The sequence below is a fragment of the Bacillus rossius genome, chromosome 2 (assembly GCF_032445375.1).
Source record: "Bacillus rossius redtenbacheri isolate Brsri chromosome 2, Brsri_v3, whole genome shotgun sequence".
NCBI classification, from domain to species: Eukaryota; Metazoa; Arthropoda; class Insecta; order Phasmatodea; family Bacillidae; genus Bacillus; species Bacillus rossius.
This window is the reverse complement of record NC_086331.1, coordinates 111,504,505-111,529,712: the sequence shown is the minus strand read 5'-3', so window position 1 is coordinate 111,529,712 and position 25,208 is coordinate 111,504,505. Positions and strand designations below refer to the sequence as shown.

Genomic DNA, 25,208 nt, shown 5'->3' with positions numbered 1-25,208 from the left:
CCTCAATTGCAAGGTAGTTGAAATGGTTTAAAAATAAAGAAAAAAATATCAGTGTGTGTATGCAAAGCTATGGCAAAATGAATAAAACTCCAAGAAATAATAATTCAGAAGACCTTGAAACTAAATAGGTATTATAAGAGATAGTGTTGTGTTATATGACTGTCAGATGGTTGTAATCCTAACATACGAAAATCATTACTTAAATTATGATTTATCACAAAATTATGCAAATTAGTTTAGAACAATAATAAAGATGATAAAATAAAAACTGTATCAGTCTGACTAATTACAACATGTACTTGTTCTTGTGGTCACAAGATGGACGCCATGATGACTTATTAACATTCGTAAAATGCTAATAAAAACAGTTATCAGTCTGTGTCTGAGAGACATTATTTCAGTACACAAATCGACAAAAGTAACATTTATATAGACGAACATGATTTTTCAGCGCTCAAACATGTATGCAAGTGTTTAGAATTGTCCACTCCAGGCCGAATTTTCAAGCTAGCTGAGGGGTCTGGAGTGCGGCAAGTCAAAAGTAGGTCAGCTGTCCGGTTGCCCGAAGAGGAGACAAATGTTTCAGCATTCCCCTTGGAATCTATTCAACTTTCTTGTATCCCTTAGATTTACTTACAACTAAAATAAAAGATTCATTAGGTTCATTTTGTACTTTCAATCCTTTTTTATTTGAATTAACTATGTATTCATTTGGAGAGATTATCCTTAAATCATATGTTCTCTTTCAATGATTCTCACATTTTAGGTTACCTACTTTGGTGCACAATGTTTTCACATGATCTATTAATTCATTTCATTTGCTTGATACCATTGTCACTGGAATAGATTCTGATGTAAATATTTTTTTGCCCTTTAAATGATCCTCTGGAGTTCTTTATTTTATTCAATACCTCCGTCTAACACAAGTTCAATCGTTAATAGCTTATGATGGTGAGGCATTGAGAACCCCAAAATTTGCTGAAAATTGTAAGTATCAGTAATTTTAACACCGTCACCGACTAATAATTTAAAGAATTTCTGACATTACTTTCAGTGTGAATGTGTGCACCTACTCACATCCAATTACTAGAGACATTTGACCACATATAAACTAACAAACAGATGTTAGTCATATAAAATGAGCCAATAAAAAAATTGCAAAGGAAGTTAGAAATAATTCTATTGACCTAGATAATTTTGTAAAGCTATTTGGGTCACATGTTTTAACTGTTTTACTTTTGTGATTTTTGTGTCTATTTTTAAATTCAAGCATTTGATATAAGTTTATAATGTAAAATTACATCTTTACTTGAGTTCCTGCATGTATACACAGATGAATAACATCATTTAATATTACTCATTATTTATGATTTAAAATTTTTCTTCCTATGAATGGAGTCATATAACTGATACACTAAATATTCATGAATGGTTACCTTTGACTTATATTGTGGATGATGTAAAGGTTTCTGTTAGGCTGGCTTTAAATGCTAAACACAAAAACTTGGAAATTTATCAACTAAAACACTGTTGCATTTATTAGTGTATTGTATCTTTCCGATTCCAAATTGGATGTTTGTTTACGTGTGTCAAAGTCTTTAAGTAACTTATTGTTATGCAAACCAGATGTAAATAAGCTCTAAGGGAGCCCAGTAACTTTCTCTGAGAAGTGGGTATCTCTTGATGCATTTACATGTTAATCTATTCTCAAGGGAAAAGACTGTGGTATATATTGAAAACCAGCGATAAACTGAATATCCTCATTTACAATTTATGTTGGTATTCTGTTTGTTGACTTTAGAAAAAGAATGCAGCCGATTGTAGTTAGGATTTGTTACAGTGTAATTCTAATGTTGCAGGCCCCATTCTAACGAGGAACTGAGCAGCAAGCCCGTGCGGTTGAAGAAGGTGCACAGAAAAGTACATAGCTCGATAACAGTCCGGCTCAGCAAGGCTAGACAAGAGTTTGTCTCAAAGTACAAAGATGAAAGACCGGATAGAAGTCGTCTTACGATGTTCGATCTCATTTACTACAACCCAGTTACGAACCCAATGAAGTAATTATCCTTTACTGTATTGTGATTTAAGTGTTTGTAAATATTTTCTGCATAGAATACAAGATATTATTGAAATAAATTTGGTCTTATAGTGAATAAATTGTAATGTGTCTTATCCCAAAAATTTTTATAGGTTTAAAGTAGGAAACCAGAATTTTTGTTTTTAGAAAATCCCTCAGATTTTATAATGGCAATTTTGGTTTTTTTATGCTTTATTGGAAAACCAATAAACTCTTGTGTAACATGCCTCATATTATTACTGGTGATGGGTAATGTTAATTCTTCCATTTAGAACAGAATTGAAAAATCAAAAATATTTGAACCAGAGATTTTGACACTCAGAAGTACCTACCATATCTACTAGAACATAACATAACTTAAAATTTAAGATTGCCTCTGGTATAATGTGATCTCTGTGGAAAGGATAACTCAAATATAAGAAAACTTTGACTATAGGACAGCCTCAAATGTAAGGTGACAAGGAGTATAAGTTTTAAACAAACACAAATATTAATTAACCTCAAGTATTAAATGACTTAAAAAAGAGGTATAATCTTAACTAAATCCTGTAAAATATTGACTGTAACAAATCATAACCAATTCTGGAAAAACAGTTCTGAAATTTAATAAAACACTGATACTGGGGCTTTTAGATGAAGAATTATGAATCTTAGGTACATTTTATAATATATAATTAAATCTTTTAACGTCTTGTTCGAAATTTTTTATCTAAGTTACAATTGACCTTGTTATATTTTGAAGAAAAAAAAACTTGATCATTTAAAAATTGATATTGTAATGGTTGTGGTACATGTGTATTTACATATTGCAGCTTTGAAATAAGCTTGGTCAACTTCAAAATAAAGTTGAATACATAGTCTATAAGGAATTGTTTCATAAGCAGATAAATAGGCAGTACTAGTTAATATGAATAATTTAATTTGCAGTGAAAATGATTTTATAAAATAAAAGAAAAAAAATATTTATAAAATATTTGGATTACATAACTAAGTTTTACCATGTAATACATGAAGGAATATTGTTTATGAAGTTAGTTTTGTATTCATTTATTATATATATTTGTTCAATTGTAACATTATATGTGAACCTGGAAGTACTGGTTTCAGATTTCAAAAATTATGAATGAAGTAACTACTTCCCATGGCTCATTACAGGAGCCTTGAGAAAAACCCACTCACACAATCAACATTTCTTTTCCAGGCCTAATTGCCCAACAGGGTAAAAATCAATATGTTACAGTACTTCCTAACCCCAATGAAACCCCCAAGAGCTCCATCTGCATTTCATATCTGGCCTGACAGTCCATGACTGTGGAAAACAATATGTCCAGTACTTTCTCGACCTTGTGAAACCCCCAAACACCCAAACCAAATTTTTAACTATCCCTAATATTCAGTGATGATGGAAAACAATAAGTCATAGTACTTCCTTGACGTATTGAAACCCCAAACGTCAATTCCCCATTTCCTATCCAGCCCTAATAGTCAATAACGATGGAAAACAATATGTCAAGTTACTTCTGTAACCTTGTGAAAATTCCAAGTGCCCAATCTGCATTTTTTATCCAGCCCTAATAGTCTAGAATGGTGGAAAACAATGTCACAGTACTTTCTAGACATGATGAAACACCCTAGCGCCCAATCCTCATTTCCTGTCCAGCCCTATCAGTCCATAATAATGGAAAACAAAATGTCATATTATTCCTAGACCTAGTGTTAAACCCCCAAGTGCAAATATACTCATTTCCTATCCAGCCCTAACAGTCCATGACAATAGAAAACAATACGCCACAATACTTCCTAGACCTAGTGAAACACCCGAGTGCTCAATCCATTTTTTATCCAGCCCTAACAGTCAGAGATAATGGAAAACAATATGTCACTTGTCCTCATTTCCTATGTAGTCCTAACAGTCCACAATGATGGAAAACAATTTGTCACAATACTTCCTAGACCTAGTGAAACACCCAAGAGCCCAATCCACAATTTTTTATCCAGCTCTAACAGTCAGCAACGATGGAAAACCATATGTCACAGTACATACTTCCTTGACCTAGTGAAACCTCCAAACGCCAAACCTGCATTTCCTATTCAGCCCTAAAAGTCAGCAACAATGGAAAACAATATGTCACAGTACTTCTTTGAACTTGGAAAAACCCCAAACACCCAATCCATTTTTTTTATCCAACGCTAACAGTCCACGTAAATGTAAAACAATGTCACAATACTGCCTAGACTTAGTGAAACCCCCAAACACCCAATCCTAGTTTCCTATCTAGCCCTAAGTCCATGATGATGGAAAACAATATGTCACAATACTTCCTAGACCTAGTGAAACCCAGAAGTGCCCAATTCTTATTTCCTATCCAGCCCTAACAGTCCATGATGATGAAAACTATTTATCACAACCTAGTGAAATGCCCAAGTGCCCAATTCTCATTTCCTATCCAGCTCTATCAGTCAGCGACGGTGGAAAACAATAACTCCCAGTACTTCCTTGACCTAGTGAAACCCCCAGATGCTAATTAATCCCGCCTTACCTATCCAGCCCTAACAGTCAGCGACAATGGAAAACAATATGTCACAGTACTTCTTTGACCTTGTAAAAATCCCAAGTGCCTAATCTGCCTAATCCACATTTTTTATGTAGCCGTAACAGTTCACGAGGGTGGAACCGATACTCGTCCAAGGGCTGCGCGACTGGATTATAGTCTTGTGTCTTACAGCTGCTGTTTCTTGTTCACTCTTGGCTGGATTCCATGCCTCAGAACTGCTGTGAGAGTGACACTCGGGCAAGCAGCACCAGTTCTTGTCCAGGGGCTGCATGACTAGCTCACAGTCTGTCTCACTGCTGCTGCTTCTTGTTCATTCATGGCTGGATGCCATGCCTCAGAACTGCTGCAAGAGTGACACACTCGGGCAAGCAGCACCAGTACTTGTCCAGGGGCTGCATGACTAGCTCACAGTCTGTCTCACTGCTGCTGCTTCTTGTTCATTCATGGCTGGATGCCATGCCTCAGAACTGCTGCAAGAGTGACACACTCGGGCAAGCAGCACCAGTACTTGTCCAGGGGCTGCATGACTAGCTCACAGTCTGTCTCACTGCTGCTGCTTCTTGTTCATTCATGGCTGGATGCCATGCCTCAGAACTGCTGCAAGAGTGACACACTCGGGCAAGCAGCACCAGTACTTGTCCAGGGGCTGCATGACTAGCTCACAGTCTGTCTCACTGCTGCTGCTTCTTGTTCATTCATGGCTGGATGCCATGCCTCAGAACTGCTGCAAGAGTGACACACTCGGGCAAGCAGCACCAGTACTTGTCCAGGGGCTGCATGACTAGCTCACAGTCTGTCTCACTGCTGCTGCTTCTTGTTCATTCATGGCTGGATGCCATGCCTCAGAACTGCTGCAAGAGTAACACACTCGGGCAAGCAGCACCAGTACTTGTCCAGGGGCTGCATGACTAGCTCTGACAAAAATAGCGAAGATGTGTGGAGTTGTGGTGACACCATACATACAACATTATCAAAAGTTTCCAATTATGTTTACTTTCAAACTATTACAAATCATAGTTTCCAAGATATTACATATTATTGCTTTACAAAATACTGTATTAGTCAAAATTGCCATAGCTGGAAATTTACTATGAACATTAGAGCAAACTCTGTTGGACTTACATAGCTCCTTAACACAATCCATGAGCATTTTCTCTGTTAAATAAATAAATCAGTGAATCAGTTAATTAAACAAATTGAATTAATTGAATATATTAAATTGAATCAATTTAATTATTAAAATATATATCAATATTTGTGAGGTAGAGAAGTGTGTTGTGAGCAGCCTTATCAATGTTTAATGTTGCTTTGTGGCTTAGAAAGCTAAATTAAGTTAAAAAGCACACTTTTGCTGATTGCTTGGTCTTTTTTACATGTGTCACAGTCATAGGGCTTGTAGAGTTTTATTTTAAGGTATATCATAGTAATGCTTGGGTTTTTATTTCCAGACAGCGTAAACAGCACAAATCTTTAATGCAACTGGAAGATAATGAGTGAGTACTTTCTACTTTAGTTTACTTTTATTGACCATAAAATTACTGTTATGACTTTGTCATCAATAATATTCTACATTAGGGTAATTTTTCTTTTGATGCAATATTGCTTGAGGTTTATTATCACTTGTGGTGGTAGGTTATTTAATTTTTGTGATATTAGTATTTTTTTAAAGTAATTGCTATGTATTTCCCACTAAAGAAGTATTGCCTTTGAAGTGTTGTAGTAGTACAGCTTTGTTACTGTAAGATGCACTAAGTTACAAATCAGCAGTGTGGGTAGAAGGCTGCAGCTCAGTATTCCATGTCATCATTGTGTCAGTTCTTGGTCGGGGGTCTGGGGAGGGGGGGGGGGGGGTCACGGGGGCATGTGCCCTCCAGATGCTTAAAAATTGGCAAGGAGTTTAATACGGTCCCGTTAAAATTACGTTATTTATGACCCTTGTGGCCCCCCCCCCCTCCCCCAGAAAAGATCCTGGTTCTGCCCTTGCACACAACCTCGTTGTTAATGGTCCATCCACATACAGGTGCACACATATGTGGACACACAGTGACAAGACCCAGAAGTTATGATTATATATTTTGGTCATGATTCACTTTCAGACATATGTTACCGAGAGTTTCTTTGTTTTTACTAATACATTTTTTTATACGTTTGTGATTATTTACTTGTGAGTTTACTGTATAATGACTAATTATCATCTGAACTGCAGAGGTCACTTCTTGGGGTTGATATGTTAGTCTTAAATATAGTTTCTGACCCAGTTACAAAACTAGATGTTTGAAGTTTTAGGATGTTTGTTAATTAATCTGCAGTTGTACACTTAATCATAAAATAGTTCATTTGTCATTTAATTAGTAGCATATACACCTATTGTATTTTCAAAACTACCATGAACCCTTGTGTACCTATTGTATTTTCAAAAGTAACATGCACTCGTGTGTATGATGCACACTCCAATTTTTTTAAACTGCTTTTTTTTTAGAAGATGCTTCAAATTGACAGATATGGCAATAAAATATCAAACTGGTTGTTTATTTATGTGTGTGCATATATAATACATATGTGAGCATAGTTTACACTATTGGGACCTTTATAGTTGTCAATGGTTTCATAATTCATTGCAGTTGGGGTTGTCACTGGCAGCATCGTCATCCTTTAAAACCTCATCGTCCAAACTATCAAGCAAGTTATAAATGCTGCATTTATTAAAACACTGCACAACAAGATCTTCAGGAATTGCCTTTGATGCTGTCACTCCATTCATCAATTTAGGGCTGACGGAATCACTTGATGCATCCACTTGGTTTCAATTTAATTTAAGAGGGTAGTTTCTTAATTATTTTGCTAATTCCAGTTTTAGATATTTGAATAAAATACATATTGTAATTACACTTGATTGGTTATAGATTTTTTAAAATTCAAACTTATTTATTTAATTGATTTTAAAACTTTAAATTAGTGATGTGTCGGTTCTACTTTTTTCCCCGGTTCTTGGTTCGGTTCTCTGTTCCCAGTTCTCAGTTTTAGGTTAACCTCCACACAAATTTCAAGTCCAGTCACACAATAGATACAGTATGCCCTAATAAATGGTGTGTTTGTTTAACTTGACCCATCAGCACCCCACTTATTCATAATTAGACCACAATCAAGCCACCTAGTCCCAAATAGCATAGTTGTTTCTCATGTCACTAAATGCAATTATTTAAAAAAATTAATCCCTCTCCTATCGTACTTACAACAAAATATTTTCAGAGAAGCTAATTTTATTACTTATTTAGTAAATATTTAGGTAATACAAACGAGTAGATATTTATATTCTTGAAATAATGAAAGGATCTCTTATCTTGCAAAACTCAACCCCTCAGAATACTGGAATTATATTGTCATTGGATTGTTTGGCTTGAAAATCTGTGACGGAAAAATTTTGGTTGACTGGGGTGGAAATGCTGAGGCTGTTGGCGTATCAGAAGATCATATGAAAGGAAAGGTAAGGAAAGGTGAGCGTGACCGAAAAAGCTAGGCCAGTCAGCACTGGAGGAATGAGAGAGATGGTGATGTAATGTACCAGTCGTGTGGCCTTGAAGGCTTTTATACGTATATAGCGAGAACAAGTGGACAGAACAAAGGAAGTTTTTGTCTTGAATGCTGAATCAGCACGGGTCCTCCAAGATACTTTGTTATCTTTCTTCTTCATGCTTGAAAGCAGCTTCTGCCATACACCAGTGATGGGATTTCATTTTGATACCTTTAAAAATGTCTTGTTGATAATCTTACAGGTTTAATAACAATAAAACACAGTGACCAAGTAAAATAAATAATTTTAAAAATGCTAGCTGTCAGAAACAAAGATAAATATTATCTCTGCATCCCACTGCCGCTCCAGCACTATGGTAATAATTTGCTATAATTTTGGGTATAGCATACAATAATTTATACCATAAAATCCCTATAGCGTACCATATTATCTGATATATATCATAATATGGTACGCTATAGGGATTATATATATATATATAGATAGAGAGAGTTCAATGTATCATTATTATCATGCATTCTCACCTATTCATTTTATGAATAAAGAAAAAAAATAAATAACTAATAATTTGTGGATATTTGTGAATAGATATGAAAAGATAAGATCGTGAGTAAATCAGAAGTCAAAATACTTTTTAAAACATATTTAACTTTTATTTAAAAAACATTCCTACTGTTTAATAGTGTTTGGTGATTTTTTGAAAATTCATAAGTCGTGATATTTCCAGGTCTCTAGTTATAAGTGATGTAAAGTAGAAAACCTCGTAGGTAATAACTACAGTTAGTTAGTATTGGACAACTTTAAATCATGGTATTTTTTTTTTTAATTTTTAAAAGTATATTTAGTTTGTGTTATTTTTCTATAGGTATACTTTTAGTTGAAGTGATCATCCCTGTCTGCTTGTGAAAAGAGAGACAAAATAGGTACGGGATCTCGGCACAAAGAACTCTGTTTCACTTCCTGCCGGCATTATCTTTCCATCTGGGCGGGCTAGCAGCTAGCGCAAGATTGTGAGGGAAGGGAAGAGGAGAGTGCCCTTTATCGGTGTCGCCTGCAATTTCTAAAGATATACCAACTATTCTCTTGTCACAAGGGGTTTCAAGTGAAGTAAAAAAGACGTGTGGGTGTTGGTCGTAGGCGATATACTGCAACGTTTTACCGGGAGTCTATTGTGTTTTCACTGGGGAAATGTTTAGCTGTTATGCTTTCTGTTGTACTGGTACTGGTACCGGTACCGACATTATATTTACAGTTCTTCTCTGAAAACCGCTGAACCGAGAACCGAGAACCAGGACCGACCCATCACTACTTTAAATGTAAATTTCTGGTCAACTATAGTATTAACAAAGAACACGTATTTGTATGATGTTTATAGTTTTAAATCAACTGTTTTGATGACGTGCATGTCATAAAACTATGTATTTTTATCTAGGATCTTATTAAAAATCTCTAAAGTTAATTTTTTTTTTTCAAACTTACGAAAATGAAAGATTTCAAGCATTGATGAATGTAGTCATTGCTAACCAATGGAACGGACGATAAAAAAAATCCTTCATGAAACACAAAAAACATATTTCTCTAAAAAAAATTAAAAACAATATTTATTATGATTATCATTGATGAAATACTACTTACAAAAGTCCCTGGTGAGTAGCACTCAGTGGCTGGTAAAAGAACTTGTTGGTGATTAGTTAAAGACATGGTGATGTGTGGAACAGGCCAGAGTCCTGCAGCTAGAGAAGCTCCGCAGGTTATAAGTTGCTTGTTAGCCTCAGTAGCAGTAGGAGAAAGGAAGGGCATAATAGTTAACATTTCTTATATGAACTTAACAAATACATAGTTGCCAGTACAAATTCGGTTCCGAAGACTACAAGAGCAAGTTGTTATTTTTTCTATATTTCCTGAGCAGCCAGAGGTGCTTTCACAGTTTAATTTGCCTACTCAATAATTGGGAGTACTTTGGGTTTCATTCCCAAAGCGGGTGGGGAGGGTAGTGCACTTATTCAGCTTTCTCTCAGTCTTTAAGCAGAGGCGATGCCTGCCTTTATAAACGTTGGAGACATTAACAAGCCCTGTAAGTAAATTAGCTACATTTATTGAAAGGCATCCTTCACCCTTGAAATTATACACATTTTTAAAATTTGTCAAATTATGGGCTTAGGTCCCATTCCAGGTCATTATTTTATATTTACATTCCACATGGTTAAACTTGTAGATTTTGTGAATGGCCGAACTTTCACAAAATGAAAAAAATATATATTGCATACTTTTTGCATGACAATGTTGCACTTTTAAAGTTTCTGTACACTATGAATAAGGAGAATGAAATAGAATATAAAACTGAAACTTTATGATTAATGTAAATTTTCCTGACTGCTATGTGATACGGTTTAATTAATTTCCGGTAAAAAATTTTTTTTGTTTTCCCTGGCCTTTTAAAATCATCAGAATTTTTATAATTTTAAAAGGCTAAATAAAGTTATATACATTTTTCTGAAATAATTTTAAACCATACCACACAGAAGCCATTAGCATTTCTTTTAACACAAAAATTTTCAATTATATTTTTCATTTGGTTCGTCTTATCCATACTGCACAAAAATGTTAAAAATGTAACTTTGCCAACTAATTATGCGAAAAGTATGCATTATATAGATTTTTTTCATTTTGTTGAAGTTTTGCCACACAAAAGTATGTACCTAGTTAAACTGTGTTAAGCATAAAAATAAAATAACTAACGGGAACAGGACATACACCCTTAAGCTTTAATTTTGAACATTTTTTATAGATTTAACTTATAACTGAACTGGTAATGTACATGTTAAAGTTAAGTAATCTACTGATATTCTTTTCATTGCAGAAGTCTTGGCATCCTAAGTGTAATATATTTGATCAAAATAAGTTGTTTATTTTCATGAATACAAACTTTTCAAAGGCATTTAACTTCCATTAGAAAAGAGTTCTAGTTTGATATATCTACCTTGTTTTAAAATTGCTATGAATATAAACAATTTTTGCATTTAAATCCTTAAAACATATACTTGTTCAAAGCTAAAGTTATCTACATAAACTTTGGCATTCAAAATTGAAAAATATTGGACATTTATACAAAGTATTTGTGCATTAAATTACAACCTAAACCATTAAAGACACACAGAGCATCAAAGACGATACCAATAAAGAGATATTTTATATAATTAACCAGATCCACATAAATAAACTAATGTTGTCAAAGGCATCCATTTAATTTTAAAATGGTCATTATTCAACAACAACTTGAGCTGATTACAGTGTGTGTTATCTTGACAGATTGGAAAACCAACGCATAGATGAAGAAGACGTTGATGCAGGTGTCAGTAATGATAATGAAGAAACTTCCTTGCCAGTTCCTCAAGTTAGGTTGGGTGCTGATGGACAGCTCATCATAGACGAAACAAGTTTGGTTAGTGTTATTGCAAATTTTCAGTTGTCAAATTGTGTTGCAAACTCTCACTTATAACTACGACTAAGTATAGGCACCATGCAGGCGGCCAGGATGGCAGGAATTGAGACACTGCACGTTGCCAGCCTTCAGGGGAAATGGTCTAATGATCAGCAATTTGGATGGTTATAAAAAGGAAAGGTAACTCAAATTGCTGTGTAGTTGGTTCAGTAATGCTTACAGAAATACATAATCACATATTGTGTTTTATTCATTTCCAAAGTGGAAAACTAAAGAATGACAAATATGTGGTTTTAAGATGGAGGCCTACACAGACAAAAGTTAGTAGGCCTATACTGCTTATAAAGTATATGTCAAAGTTAAAAATTGGTTGTCTGTAAAGTCGGTTTACGGACGATAGTTTAACGTGACGTCATAACAAAACATTGATGAAATTATTGATCCAGAAGAAAAGGAAATAACATATTCGGCCTGAGACTGAGCCGTAATAGGTTTTTGCAACCAAACCATTTAGGCATTAAAAATATTATATTCTTTGAGGAAAATTTTTTTTTAATTTTTCTATCTTTTGTATGATAAAATCTACCTCTGCATACTTTAATGAATAAAATTGAATCATTTGTATTGAATTATCACTATTTTGTATGGATACAAAGGAGTGAAATGAAATGTACAATTTAATTAATAAATTTACTTTTATTTGCATTCATTAATTCAAATATATTAATTACTTTTGAAATGTTGCGTGCACTGTATTTATTTTTACAAGTACAAAAAAAATTTTTCGCAGCTGCCGGGATTCGAACCGACAACCTTTGGATTGAAAGTTAGTGTGGCTGACTGAACGGCCACGAGGCCATACTTGAAAAATAATATTTTCAGATGTTATATAAATATTTATAAAAATTTTGTTCACGGTAGGGGAATAATATTATTACGATTTTATAACAAATACGCATCCCAAATACACCAAACATATTTATAATGTGTTACAATATTTTTTAAAACATTGTGCAAAAGATCCCGGGTGTAATTTGAATAATTATGTGTAACTGTAAAACACCATTGTTGATTCACAACGTATTTGAATATTCAACATTACTTTTAAATAACCGTACCGATTGTGCTGAAAATCGGTGGACAATCGTTAAATTACATAATATTAATAATTCAAACGATGAAAATATGATTGAAAATTCAAATCGATGGTTGTTCCAATCGAGTGGAAGAGAGATGCCATGCATGCGTACAATGAGCATGAAGAAAGATGCCACGCATGCGTACAATGAGCAAACGGGACACATCCGTAGTGGGACATCCGTAGTAGGACACTTTCGTGCGTGCAGCCGGCGTTCATCGATTTATTAGACGTTGTCACGTCAAAAAAGAAGTAAGTAGACCTACACTATTAGGAAGTCCATTAATTTACGCACAAATTATGCGGGGTTTATGTTATAGGAATGGATATCATATATTATACTTAAATTCATGCATAGTTTCTGTAGCTGAAATAGTAAAGGAAAGACATGTGAAAACAAACTGTAAATATATTGAATATTTTTCAACAGAAGTCATAAATTTCCATTTTGTAAAAACATGTTTAAAGAAAATAAATAATATTTATAAAACAACTTTTTATTTTACTTTTATAGAAGTCACATCCTGTTATACATTGTTTTACATATGGTCCATGAACTTGGGGATAAAGTTTTGCCACCTTTATTCATTCATTCCAAGGAAATATTTTGGAATAGTGAAATGCACTTAGATGTTAATATTAATTTTACATAATTGTTATTTACAAATTGATTGTTGATGTATTATATCAGACACCTAAAGGTTCCTTTTTTTATTTCAATCTAAACAGGTCACTTTTTTAAACATCAACTACTTCAAAGTTATGCAGTTGTCACTTCATTGGAAATACAAGGTCAGACAACCCAAATACCCTGCATACGTCCCCAGTATACTTCCAGAAAACTATAAACTAAGGCTGCCTCATCGTACGCTTCCAAGAGGTATGAAAGAGTTGCAAAGTAGTTTAAAAACAGTAACATTATTAGTATTAGAAATTATGAAAATTCTACGGGTGCTGTTCCTACGAGTAACGAAGTTGCGATACAGAACAGATATGAATGAAACCATTGGTTGTGATATTGTTTTTTCTTGCACAATTATTGTGATTGAATTGTCTATTCAAGCATCTATTCCTTTACATGCTTACTTCAATTTGTATAAGAAATGTTATGATAAAAGCTCAGGAACGAGTGGTATGTTTAATGAAATTACAGTAGAATCCCGCTGATGCGACCCCTCACGGTTTCCGGAAAAACGGACTTATAAACGGAAAAGTCGCAATAGAGAATTCGGGGTGTCACCGCATCGTCGGATACATCGTGTGAATGCCGCTCAGGGAGTGTCTAGCCGAGATCGGCGCGTCCACTATCGCACGAAAAGCTGTCTTAGCTGTCATGTTATCTTACCCGCCCGCACGAAAAGCCGCTGTGGTAGCTTCTGCGAGAGCGTAAGGCCCGGTCCACACGAACGGGCAGTATGCGGGACGGGAGCCGCATAGCGGTTGCGTGGTGCAGTCCACACGAGCGGTCAGTGTGCGGCTGATGTCTGCGGGCATTACCATTTTGGAGTTCAGTCATTAGATGCAATTGATGCACGCCATAGTGCAGTACTTGTGTACGTAGGTATTCAGGTGTTAAAAAGAAGAAAGTCGAATCTTAAGTATTGGGTACATCCCATAGTGAGCAGTCGTTTGTTACAAGGAACTTTTTATTGCAAGAAGACGAAATTAAATTTTTTAATTACTTCAGAATGTCGTCTGCAATCTTTCATGAACTGCATGAGACTGTGAAGTATTCCTTGCAAAAGCAAGATACAAACATGAGGCTGGCTATACCTACAATGGAAATGATGGCTTTAACGCTTAGGTAATTGTGTTTCCTTTTTCTTGTACTAACTTGTACTAAATAAGTTGACAAGGACATTTACATATCGCAATAACTTTCTTAGACAATACAGGTTTGTTTTAAATATGAGAAAGATAACAAAATATATTTGTATTGTAGGTGTATTCATAAAATTCTATTAACATTGTTATGTACAGTACGCACTGGAAAACAAATATGCCCTTAAGTCTGAAAAAATTCTTTCGCACAGCTATTCACGTACAATAAAAAATGAAAGATAATAAATATGAAACTTGATATTCAAAGTGTTTATCCGAGAATGCAGACAGTTCGGTGTCAGATGGTGACACGATGGAACGACATGAAGTGAAAAGCCGATTTTCTGTAAGCTCGCTGTTTTGGCTTCCTTGTATTTGTGACAGATGCTGGGTATACATAGGTTTTGCACTTTGAACCTGGAGCTGTCCATACATAGGTGTTGGAGATGGGTGGTACACTCTTGTAAGTGGTGTCTGGAAAGCAGAAATGTGGTTTGGGTGTGCGGAAGTACTTTGCAGTGGCTACATAGCAGCTGTATTTAGGGAATCAATTATTTGACCTGGTTGCAATGTGGCCCGTCTAATTTTTTGGTGTAAATGCAACACCTCCGATCGGAATTCCAGTTTCTGGTCTGTATACACTTCAACATAAACATTTTCTACGTCAGTATCATTCATGGTGGAAACCAATTATTACTAACTTGACAGCACACACAAGACAATTATATCGCTACGGTTCCCCCCGCAAGACTGGCGCGACCGCTCGTATGGATGACTCTATATCTCACAACAGCTCGTAACAAAGTTGCGGCTGCCCCGCGGTGCCCGTCGCGCTATGGGCAGTGCGGGTGGCAGCTATAGCCGCACAGCTGCCGCGCCGCTGCTGTGCAGTGTGCGGGACGGGAGCCGCGCGGTGCCCGCACGGTTTGTTACGGACAGTAAGATAGGTAGAGCAGCCCACACAGGGCGGGCACTGCGTGGCAGCGGCACGGCAGCCGTGCGGCTGTAGCTGCCACCCGCACTGCCCATAGCGCGACGGGCACCGCGCGGCAGCCGCAATTTTGTTACGAGCTGTTGTGAGATATAGAGTCATCCATACGAGCGGTCGCGCCAGTCTTGCGGGGGGAACCGTAGCGATATAATTGTCTTGTGTGTGCTGTCAAGTTAGTAATAATTGGTTTCCACCATGAATGATACTGACGTAGAAAAAGTTTATGTTGAAGTGTATACAGACCAGAAACTGGAATTCCGATCGGAGGTGTTGCATTTACACCAAAAAATTAGACGGGCAACATTGCAACCAGGTCAAATAATTGATTCCCTAAATACAGCTGCTATGTAGCCACTGCAAAGTACTTCCGCACACCCAAACCACATTTCTGCTTTCCAGACACCACTTACAAGTGTGTACCACCCATCTCCAACACCTATGTATGGACAGCTCCAGGTTCAAAGTGCAAAACCTATGTATACCCAGCATCTGTCACAAATACAAGGAAGCCAAAATAACGAGCTTACAGAAAATCGGCTTTTCACTTCATGTCGTTCCATCGTGTCACCATCTGACACCGAACTGTCTGCATTCTCGGATAAACACTTTGAATATCAAGTTTCATATTTATTATCTTTCATTTTTTATTGTACGTGAATAGCTGTGCGAAAGAATTTTTTCAGACTTAAGGGCATATTTGTTTTCCAGTGCGTACTGTACATAACAATGTTAATAGAATTTTATGAATACACCTACAATACAAATATATTTTGTTATCTTTCTCATATTTAAAACAAACCTGTATTGTCTAAGAAAGTTATTGCGATATGTAAATGTCCTTGTCAACTTATTTAGTACAAGTTAGTACAAGAAAAAGGAAACACAATTACCTAAGCGTTAAAGCCATCATTTCCATTGTAGGTATAGCCAGCCTCATGTTTGTATCTTGCTTTTGCAAGGAATACTTCACAGTCTCATGCAGTTCATGAAAGATTGCAGACGACATTCTGAAGTAATTAAAAAATTTAATTTCGTCTTCTTGCAATAAAAAGTTCCTTGTAACAAACGACTGCTCACTATGGGATGTACCCAATACTTAAGATTCGACTTTCTTCTTTTTAACACCTGAATACCTACGTACACAAGTACTGCACTATGGCGTGCATCAATTGCATCTAATGACTGAACTCCAAAATGGTAATGCCCGCAGACATCAGCCGCACACTGACCGCTCGTGTGGACTGCACCACGCAACTGCTATGCGGGCGCTAAGATAAAGGTGAACAGATAGCGCCCAACAAAGTGTAACAGACTTGTTTTTCAGCCGATTTTACTCAAATTTTTGACTTTCTCTGCTCAAATTTTTCACTGTTTCTCAAAAAACGGTCGTACAAACGGAATGGATGCATCAGAGGGGGGTCGCATCGGCGGGATTCTACTGTACAGGGATTTCAAGGATACCCCTCAATAAATGATGAGACAGAACTGTGAGACTTAACAGGCATGTCATTAGTGATTTTAAATTTATTTTAACTTTGCTACCTATTGAAACAATCATGCAGCAATTATTAAAGGTTGTGTAAACCCGCTTGTGCCTCATGTACAGTATATTTTTAATTTTAGTGTACAAAATATCCCAATAATTGGAAAACTGCTAAAATGATACATATACACAAAAAGGACAGGAAACTTAATGTAGCTTACTATAGGCCTATTTCACTTTTATAAATGGTTTTGCCAAAGTATTTGATAAAATGATTTTTAATAATCTCAGCTTCAATTTGAAAAATAAGCTTTCTGATAGCCAACATGGTTTCCGTGATGGATAATCAACTACAACCAACCTTCTTTCCTTTTTAAATCCAATTTTTGCAGAAGTAATAACCAGAGGGCAAGTTGACGTTTGTATTTTGACCTTGCTAAAGCATTCAATATAATTAACCATAACAAATTACTTAAAAAATTATCTAAGGTTGGATTAACTGATAAATACGTAAATTGATTTTAGAGTTACCTCAAAGAACTGACTTTTTATGTTTCAATCAATAATTTTAACCCTGACATACTTGTAGCAAGTTCGGGTGTCCCATAAGGTGGTACATTATCATCTAAATTATTTACCATTTTTATTGATTATATTTTTAAGGTACTTAAAAATTATGAAAGTCTTTTGTTTGCTGATGATTTCAAAATTTATAAAAAAAAATATCATCCTGCCAGGACTGTCTTTTATTCCAAAATGACAAATGCTATTGCTACTTTGTGCCAACTAAATCTAGTCAATCTTAACTATGGGAAATCTACTATTATAAATTTTTCCACAATATTACCCCATTAATTTTAGTTATGAATCAGGAAATCACACTCTTGCTAAATCCAAATTGGTGAAAGACTTAGGTAGCATACATTATTCTAAATTACTTTTTAAGTACCACATTGATTCCATAACAGCCAATGCCAGTAGAACACTTGCTTTGATCAAATACTTCACCTATTTTGCTTCTAATACTAACTCAAACTTATGTCTTTGTATTTCCTTGGTAAGATCCAAATTAGAATATAACTCCATTTTATATATATATATATATATATATATATATATATATATATATATATATATATATATATATATATATATATAGGGGGGGGGGACATTAAGCCCACATTTAAAAAAAAAAAATAGTTAGTTTAGGGTTAATAAATTTTTTCTGTAGAGTTTTACAAAGCTTGGATGCCATAAAATGACATATGTAAATGAATAACACTCTCTTGGCTTAAAAGATGTTTGTGAGTAATATTTGTGTGTCCAGGTGATTGAAACCACAGATACAATAAAAAGTAAACAAATCCTGGCCAGCTCTTCTGTGGTTGTGGAAGGTGGCGAAGGCTCATCCAGTTACCTTGCGTACAACAGGAAAGTTAAGTCTCGTAGGTCCACAACATGGACTAAAACAGGTATTTATTAATTGTTTTTGTTTTTCTGTTGAACTGTTGGCCAATGGGTTGTTACACTAAGCCGCAGAACCTCCTAGAAGGGAGAAGGCAGGCTAACATTATAGCGCTAGACCCAAACTCTAGTAATAACTCTTGGTAATGCTGGGTTTTCTGCTTGTTGATGGAATTTGGTACTGCTTTTTGTATTTTTTATGTGCTAAGCATGCTTAGTCAAAAAAGAGACAAGATTTTGTGGTTTGCTTTTTAGTCAAATTTGGTTTTTAAACAGAAGATTTTGGTGTTATTGTTTTTATTCTTATAAATACTGTTTTACAATACTTACTCCACTAAAATAGTGTGTTTGTATGTTGCATTTTTACGATAAAATAATTTGTAATGAATTGGTCTGAAATAGATACCTACATTCAGAACAATAAAAATAAATTGTTGAGCCTTTGTGGTTTAAAAGTGATTCAATAAGATATGCACAACTAAGCAAATTACATTAATGTTTATTATCTATAAACTTTGGTACAATTTTTGACCAGTAATAATGACATTCCTTGAATTTGAAACATTAAAAGAATACTTTTTTTTTGGGATTTCAATTAAGTTTTGGTTAAATGCTGCTTAATTCCATGATATTACGTGCATTTCAGTGCTATCATGATCATTAACCTGCATTTTGTTGCTGGTGTAATGACATGTTTTTTGGTGTTATTTTGGTTTTATCACATTTCACATAATGGACGTAGTTATGCAAAAAGGAACCAACCCACAATTTTGTTATATTTTATTTGAAAATAAATTAAAATAGTACAAGGTTGATCGTACCGTCGTTGCCATTATTATATCAGTATTTATACTGGACCATTAAAATTATACCCACATTATATTATCAATAGGAGAATTACAATTTATAATTAACTTTAACTTCAAAATACTCAGAATAGGTTTCATGTGGGTTGGTTCCTTTTTGCATAACTATGTCCATTATAATCTTAAGTTGCTTGGATTCTGGGTTGCCAGAACTAAATATTACGTGAACTGTTTGCCACAGGACAGGCAAGGCAAAGCTGTACATATAGTAAACAAAACATTCACCAGATAACTGCTGCTAACCAAATTCAAATATTTCAGGCAATTAGCATGTGTTGTAAAATTCAAAACTCCTTTAGGCTTTGCAAGGAAAGAATGAGTACCTGGAGTGTATCAAGAAATAATTTTTTATAGAGGAAAAGGTACTGGTCAATGATGCTGCCCCCCCCCCCCCCCCCCTTCCATCCACCAATTGCAGACAGCTAACTTTGCAATAATTCCAGACTTTCTTACAAACGAAACCTCCTTCCTTCACAAAACCCAGTTGGTGTCTACCATGATTGTCTAACATCATCAGCAGATCTCAGCACTCAGTGGCAGAAATCATGAATTGAAAAGATTGCTCACTGCAAACTAAGGATGAGACATGCCTGTGGTAATCCATGGTCATGGACATTTGTTTATTCTTTTACATTAGGAATGCTTGACCAAACTAATACCAATGCCCCAAATAATTGTTTCTCTTCAAGTTAAAAAAAGTATTTACATTGTGTGTCCTGCACTTTTTACTATTGATTACATTTTCTTACTTTTTGTTTTTTATTGTTTGCAGTTCATGTTTACTACTTTAAAATAAAAACTTAGAAACAAAATCACATTTTGCTGCCATTTATAGCTTCAACAGGAAGTTAACAAATTTTATCTTTAAGCATAGCCTACCAACCAAATAAATGTTTATTTCTTTTTTGTTGGTTCCCGGTGTCGATAGATTAATTTTCAATGAATTTGTGCTAACTTAATATATTGATGCAGGCGTGTTTACAATGTACAAAGACAGAATTTGTTGTTTGAAAGTTGAATCTGTAGTAACATGTAACATACGAAAGTACAAATGATACGAGATTAAAACGTACAAAAGGTGAGGACTACATGTAATTACAGTTTCTGACCAACATCTTAATCTCTTCCCATTACCAAAAATGGCACTGAGATGAAATTCCTCATGCATGCCATATGCTGTTCTTATGTCACCTTCTGTAATAAACCTTGACTTACAACACACTGCAAAATAGTTTCTTCCCTTGCACTTATTACAGACTTTACTAAGTGCAAAACACTTTTCCTGTCCATGAAATTTATTGAAGTTTTTACACTTAGGTGTTCTGCTTATGAAAAAACTGTTGACGCTCTTGTATTTTCTTTATTTTTTCTTTATTCCCTTCTTGTATGAACTGCTATCACAGGCATAGATTCAACTTCCTTCTTCAAAATACTCATCTGTTGCTTACTAAGCTCAGCTAACCTACAAATCTCAAACCACCTTATTAAGGTTTACGTTATTTTCATGCAACAATTTTCTGTTGAACTGTTGCATCACTAACTGCAATTATTATCCTGTCTCTAACTAAGAAGTCTTCTTGCTCACCGAAGTCACAGTTTTTGCAATTTTTGTTTAAGCAAATTTAAAACGACTCAAAAGGTTCCCTTCTTGTGTTGTAAAGAACTTGTGTGTCTCTATAACGACATTCACCCTAGGTTTAATGTACATTTCAAATGTCTCCAACATCAAACAATTCAAGAACATTGCAACTTTGTATCTTTCAGTTGCCTTGTCATTGCTAGATGCTACCACATAAATTAGAAACTTTTGTTCAAAGCGTCTAAAACTATTTAAGGCATGTTGGTTAAGCACTAAGTCACTCATTGGTTTCTAGATATCCATCTTCTATTGTTGAAATCTACAGGTTCGTGCAATCTTTCAGACTTTTGACACCATGCTTCAGGTATAATTTAACACCGTATTTCATCATACATTTATTCAGTTCCTCAGTTAATTCATATCCAACATACATGCTTGAACACTATACAATATAGAACGTCTGTCCTTATGGCTGTCTACCACAATCCAATAGGTCTCCTGTCTTAGCCTTCTGACATGGTATGTGTGTCGGCCATTGGTTGGAAACCACAATGGCTTTACAGACAGTGTGTATGTGCCATTTTCCTTCAAACTTTTGTATAACATTGAGTTCTCTTATAGTAGTAGTGCAAACTTTATTATTGTCTTTCAAAGAAAACTTTATGAAAACACAAACCTACATTTTGTTGTTTTTAATTTTGAGAAAAATCTGGCTCTTTTATTAATTTATTTTTTTGTAAAATTATTATTAGAAACACTTGTGTATGAATTCAAAAGATTTTATTGTTTACAGATACATTACGTTTTTATGTGGGCCTTAAGACGTTTGGTACTGATTTCCTCTTGATGCAGTCAATATTTCCTCAGTTCTCAAGACAGGAACTAAAGCTGAAGTTCAGATCAGAGGAACGCCTCAATAAAGAACTAGTGCAGGAAACACTGCGTCAACAGCACTTTGATCCAGAACGAATGAAGAGAGATTTAAGTGAGTATTCAAGCAGTTTTTATATGGTGACAGTATTTTTAGTAATTAGTTTTTCTGAGTATTCATGTATCACCAGAAGTGTGATGTCATACAGTATTTTTTGATGAATAATTTACTACATGGAATAACCACAATTTATATTTTTGTTTTGGTTGTTATTAAATAAATTTTCTGTGGTACATCATAACTATGTACAAGCCACAGAAAAACTAAGTAGTAATTTGTTTGCTTAAAAAAAATTAGGTATTAGATGAAAATTAACAAGCTCAAGGATATATTTAATTAAATAGAGAAGAATAAAATTTTTTTACACTTAACTGTTTTCTATAAAAGAACCAAAACTATAAAATTTTGAAGTGAGTAAAAAAATGTATATAAAATGTTATTCTTATTTTTCAAGAGTGCAAAGTAATGGTTGTTGTTGATTTTGAATATTATGAATTTACATAAATGTTTTCAAGTAAATTATAAAAATTTAAGTTACATATTTATAACAGTGTATTACAAAAATTGCATCAAAATTTTTTTTATTATAATTTTAATTAATTTGTCATAAGTTTATAACTGTCAGTTTTGTTAATGCTATTCCAGATATTAAAACCATATTCTGGTTTCGATATAAACACGGCTAAATAAAGACTAAATATTGAATTTGTATTGGTCGTATTATATTTGATATATTTAATTAGGGCCAATGTTCCATGGGCAAGAGCTATAATGGATTCAATTTGATGGTTAAAAAATAATTTTGAATCAAATAAATAGCTTGCTTATTGTCTGTCCATATAATAAATTAGTTTATAAAATTAAAACCTAGCAAGTTTTCACATAGAATCTTACATGTTATTTTGGTATGTGTAAAATATACCTTCCTCTATTTTACACCAAAATAAAAGTTAATACTAGAAGACCAACTAAAAACCTGTTCCTTTCTTCAACCTAAGAGAGAATGCTGAAAAAGAAATTTCTTGGTATACTGGAACACTAAAAGAGGCATGTAGCCCACAATAGTCTTGGTTTGGCAACAAAAAAAATGTGTTGGGGGAGGGGAGGGGCAAGTGGGATTAAATCCGAAATCATAATAAATGATTACACAATCGTGAAAGTAAACTCTGTTTCAGATAAGGTATTTTTTTTTAGTGTTTCAGCAAACATTGGACTTCAGCACATATAAAATTAAACATCTGTCTCTGAAATGATACATTTTTAATCAATATAATAACTACCGTATTTACTCGAATATAGGTCGCCATCGCAGATAGGTCGCACCCATAATTTGAGGTCTTGAATTTGGTATTTAAGATTCCCCCCATATAGGTCGCACCGGTAATTCATTACACATACGAATTGCACCACTGTAATAAAAATTAAAAAAAGGGCCGCCAATTGATTGAAATTTACCGTCAATAGCGCGCCGTGCGCGGAGAAAGGTCATTGTACACGATCAGCTGCTGTTACGGCGCGCCGGCTGGCTCTCTTTGTTCACTGAGCTGCGCATGTGCAGTATAACTCACTCAACGCTCCGCCCAGACTCGTGACATTCCATCAGCAGCCAGCCAATAGATGCGAGCTTAGCGGAAAAATATATAAGCTCCACCTCCCGTGTACCAGTTTTGTCCAGTTCTAATACCAGTTTATTGGTATAAGCACCAGTTTTCTCGCTGCCGTGACATGTTCAAGTTTACGTTCATCTTGATGTCTTGATACCAATAATTAATTAATTACGATCCCCAGAAATAAATTGTTAGTTTAAAAAATATGTGTCAACTGTACAATACTTCCGAAATTATAAAATACGTATAAAACAGTTACCAAGACTCTGCTCATTTTATCTTGTGAAGTTTGTCTCGTACCAGTATTTCGGCTAAGTTGTGACATAAATACAGTATCAGAACTTAACAATCAGCCACGTTTATACATTCGTGAGTTTACGTTTTTCCCTCGTGCATTTTAGATTGTCTCCTGCTATAATTACTCGGACTTTTACACGCCTAGGCTTAAATGATTACATGTTTAGAAATAAAAGCAACTTTATATGTTATAAAATATGTATATTTTGCGATTTAAAATGTTCATTTCCGACTATAAACGTTACGTTTTTCACGATGTTTTTAGGCCTACTAGCTAATCTTATATACTCTTAAAGTACCAACGGTATTTTCTGGTTGTTTATGGTTGTTACGTGACGTAAATAGCGGGATGGATTCGATTTTTGAGACGTAATTTGCGTGAAAGTATTGTATTGGACTAAATGGGAACTAAACAGGACCTGAAGAATATAGTGCAAATAACGGGAAAACGTAAATAACGGTAACGTAAATAAGGGGTTTCGCTGTATGTGTACATTGTAAATAAATTTGCTTATACCTATATAAACTTCTTTTTCGCATTTTAAAGAAAAATATTGTAAAAAAAAATTCTTCAAAAATTTTTTAAATTTTTTCTTCATATATAGGTTGCACTTTATTTTCCCCCCATCAAATCTGGTAAAATTGCCGCGACCTATATGCGAGTAAATACGGTACTTCCTTATTAGTTATTAGTCAAAGATTTTCGTAAGTGCTGTTTGTTTTACCTTTTGATAACTCATATAATTACCCAAAGAGTATGGAGGTAGGTTTTTCCTTTGATTAACTTAGCCATTATTATGTTAAATTCATTTTCAATTCATCTCGCAGATGTTTTGCACCCTGTGTAAATATTTGGTTACTTTTACAGGAATTTCTTCTAATAACTACTATACTCTGAGAAAATCTTTTTACTACCAATTCAAAGAGCTGTGATACCTGATTTTCATAAGACAGTGAACTATTTATGTGGGCATCTCTATTCATCTCTTTTGCTAATAGTTAGTTAAATTAATTGTCACGTCAAAAGACAATTTTATAAAATAAAACTGACTTTGTAACAAGTCACAGTCATGCTCGGCTAAGACCACTATTATTCCTTGCGCAAACATAAAACACTTCCAAAAATCTTTCTACAATTGTTGCAAGTAGCAAGTTGTGGGGCATTATATTCTGTTTATGACTGTTAACTGACTAAACTGTTCGCCAAATTGCCAAATAAAAGCGTCCAAAATAAATTTCCACGTTTATTCTTATCGATGACCAAATTAATACATGTTCTTTACTCAATAGCTTCAGCAGAAAACATACGGATCGTTACTCACTTTGTGCCTTCATTAAATAAATTCCTTAGCGACTCCGTCTGAGGATGCAGATACAATGGAATTGAATCCTTGTGGGCCAGTGTACCACCCGGGCCTACACTGT

At 34.7% G+C, this 25,208-nt stretch overlaps 1 protein-coding gene across 2 annotated transcripts in view; it reads left to right on the top strand.

Annotated features, from left to right (window-relative positions):
• The window catches only part of LOC134529620 (transcription factor TFIIIB component B'' homolog), a 60,466-nt gene that overhangs the window by 22,693 nt on the left and 12,565 nt on the right, over positions 1-25,208 (top strand). For both annotated transcript variants that reach the window (XM_063363908.1, XM_063363909.1), the window contains 5 exons: positions 1,860-2,057; positions 6,081-6,125; positions 11,474-11,606; positions 18,367-18,511; positions 21,742-21,933. In XM_063363908.1, the coding sequence (XP_063219978.1) occupies positions 1,860-2,057; positions 6,081-6,125; positions 11,474-11,606; positions 18,367-18,511; positions 21,742-21,933 (713 nt within the window). The remainder of the gene's footprint in view (positions 1-1,859; positions 2,058-6,080; positions 6,126-11,473; positions 11,607-18,366; positions 18,512-21,741; positions 21,934-25,208) is intronic.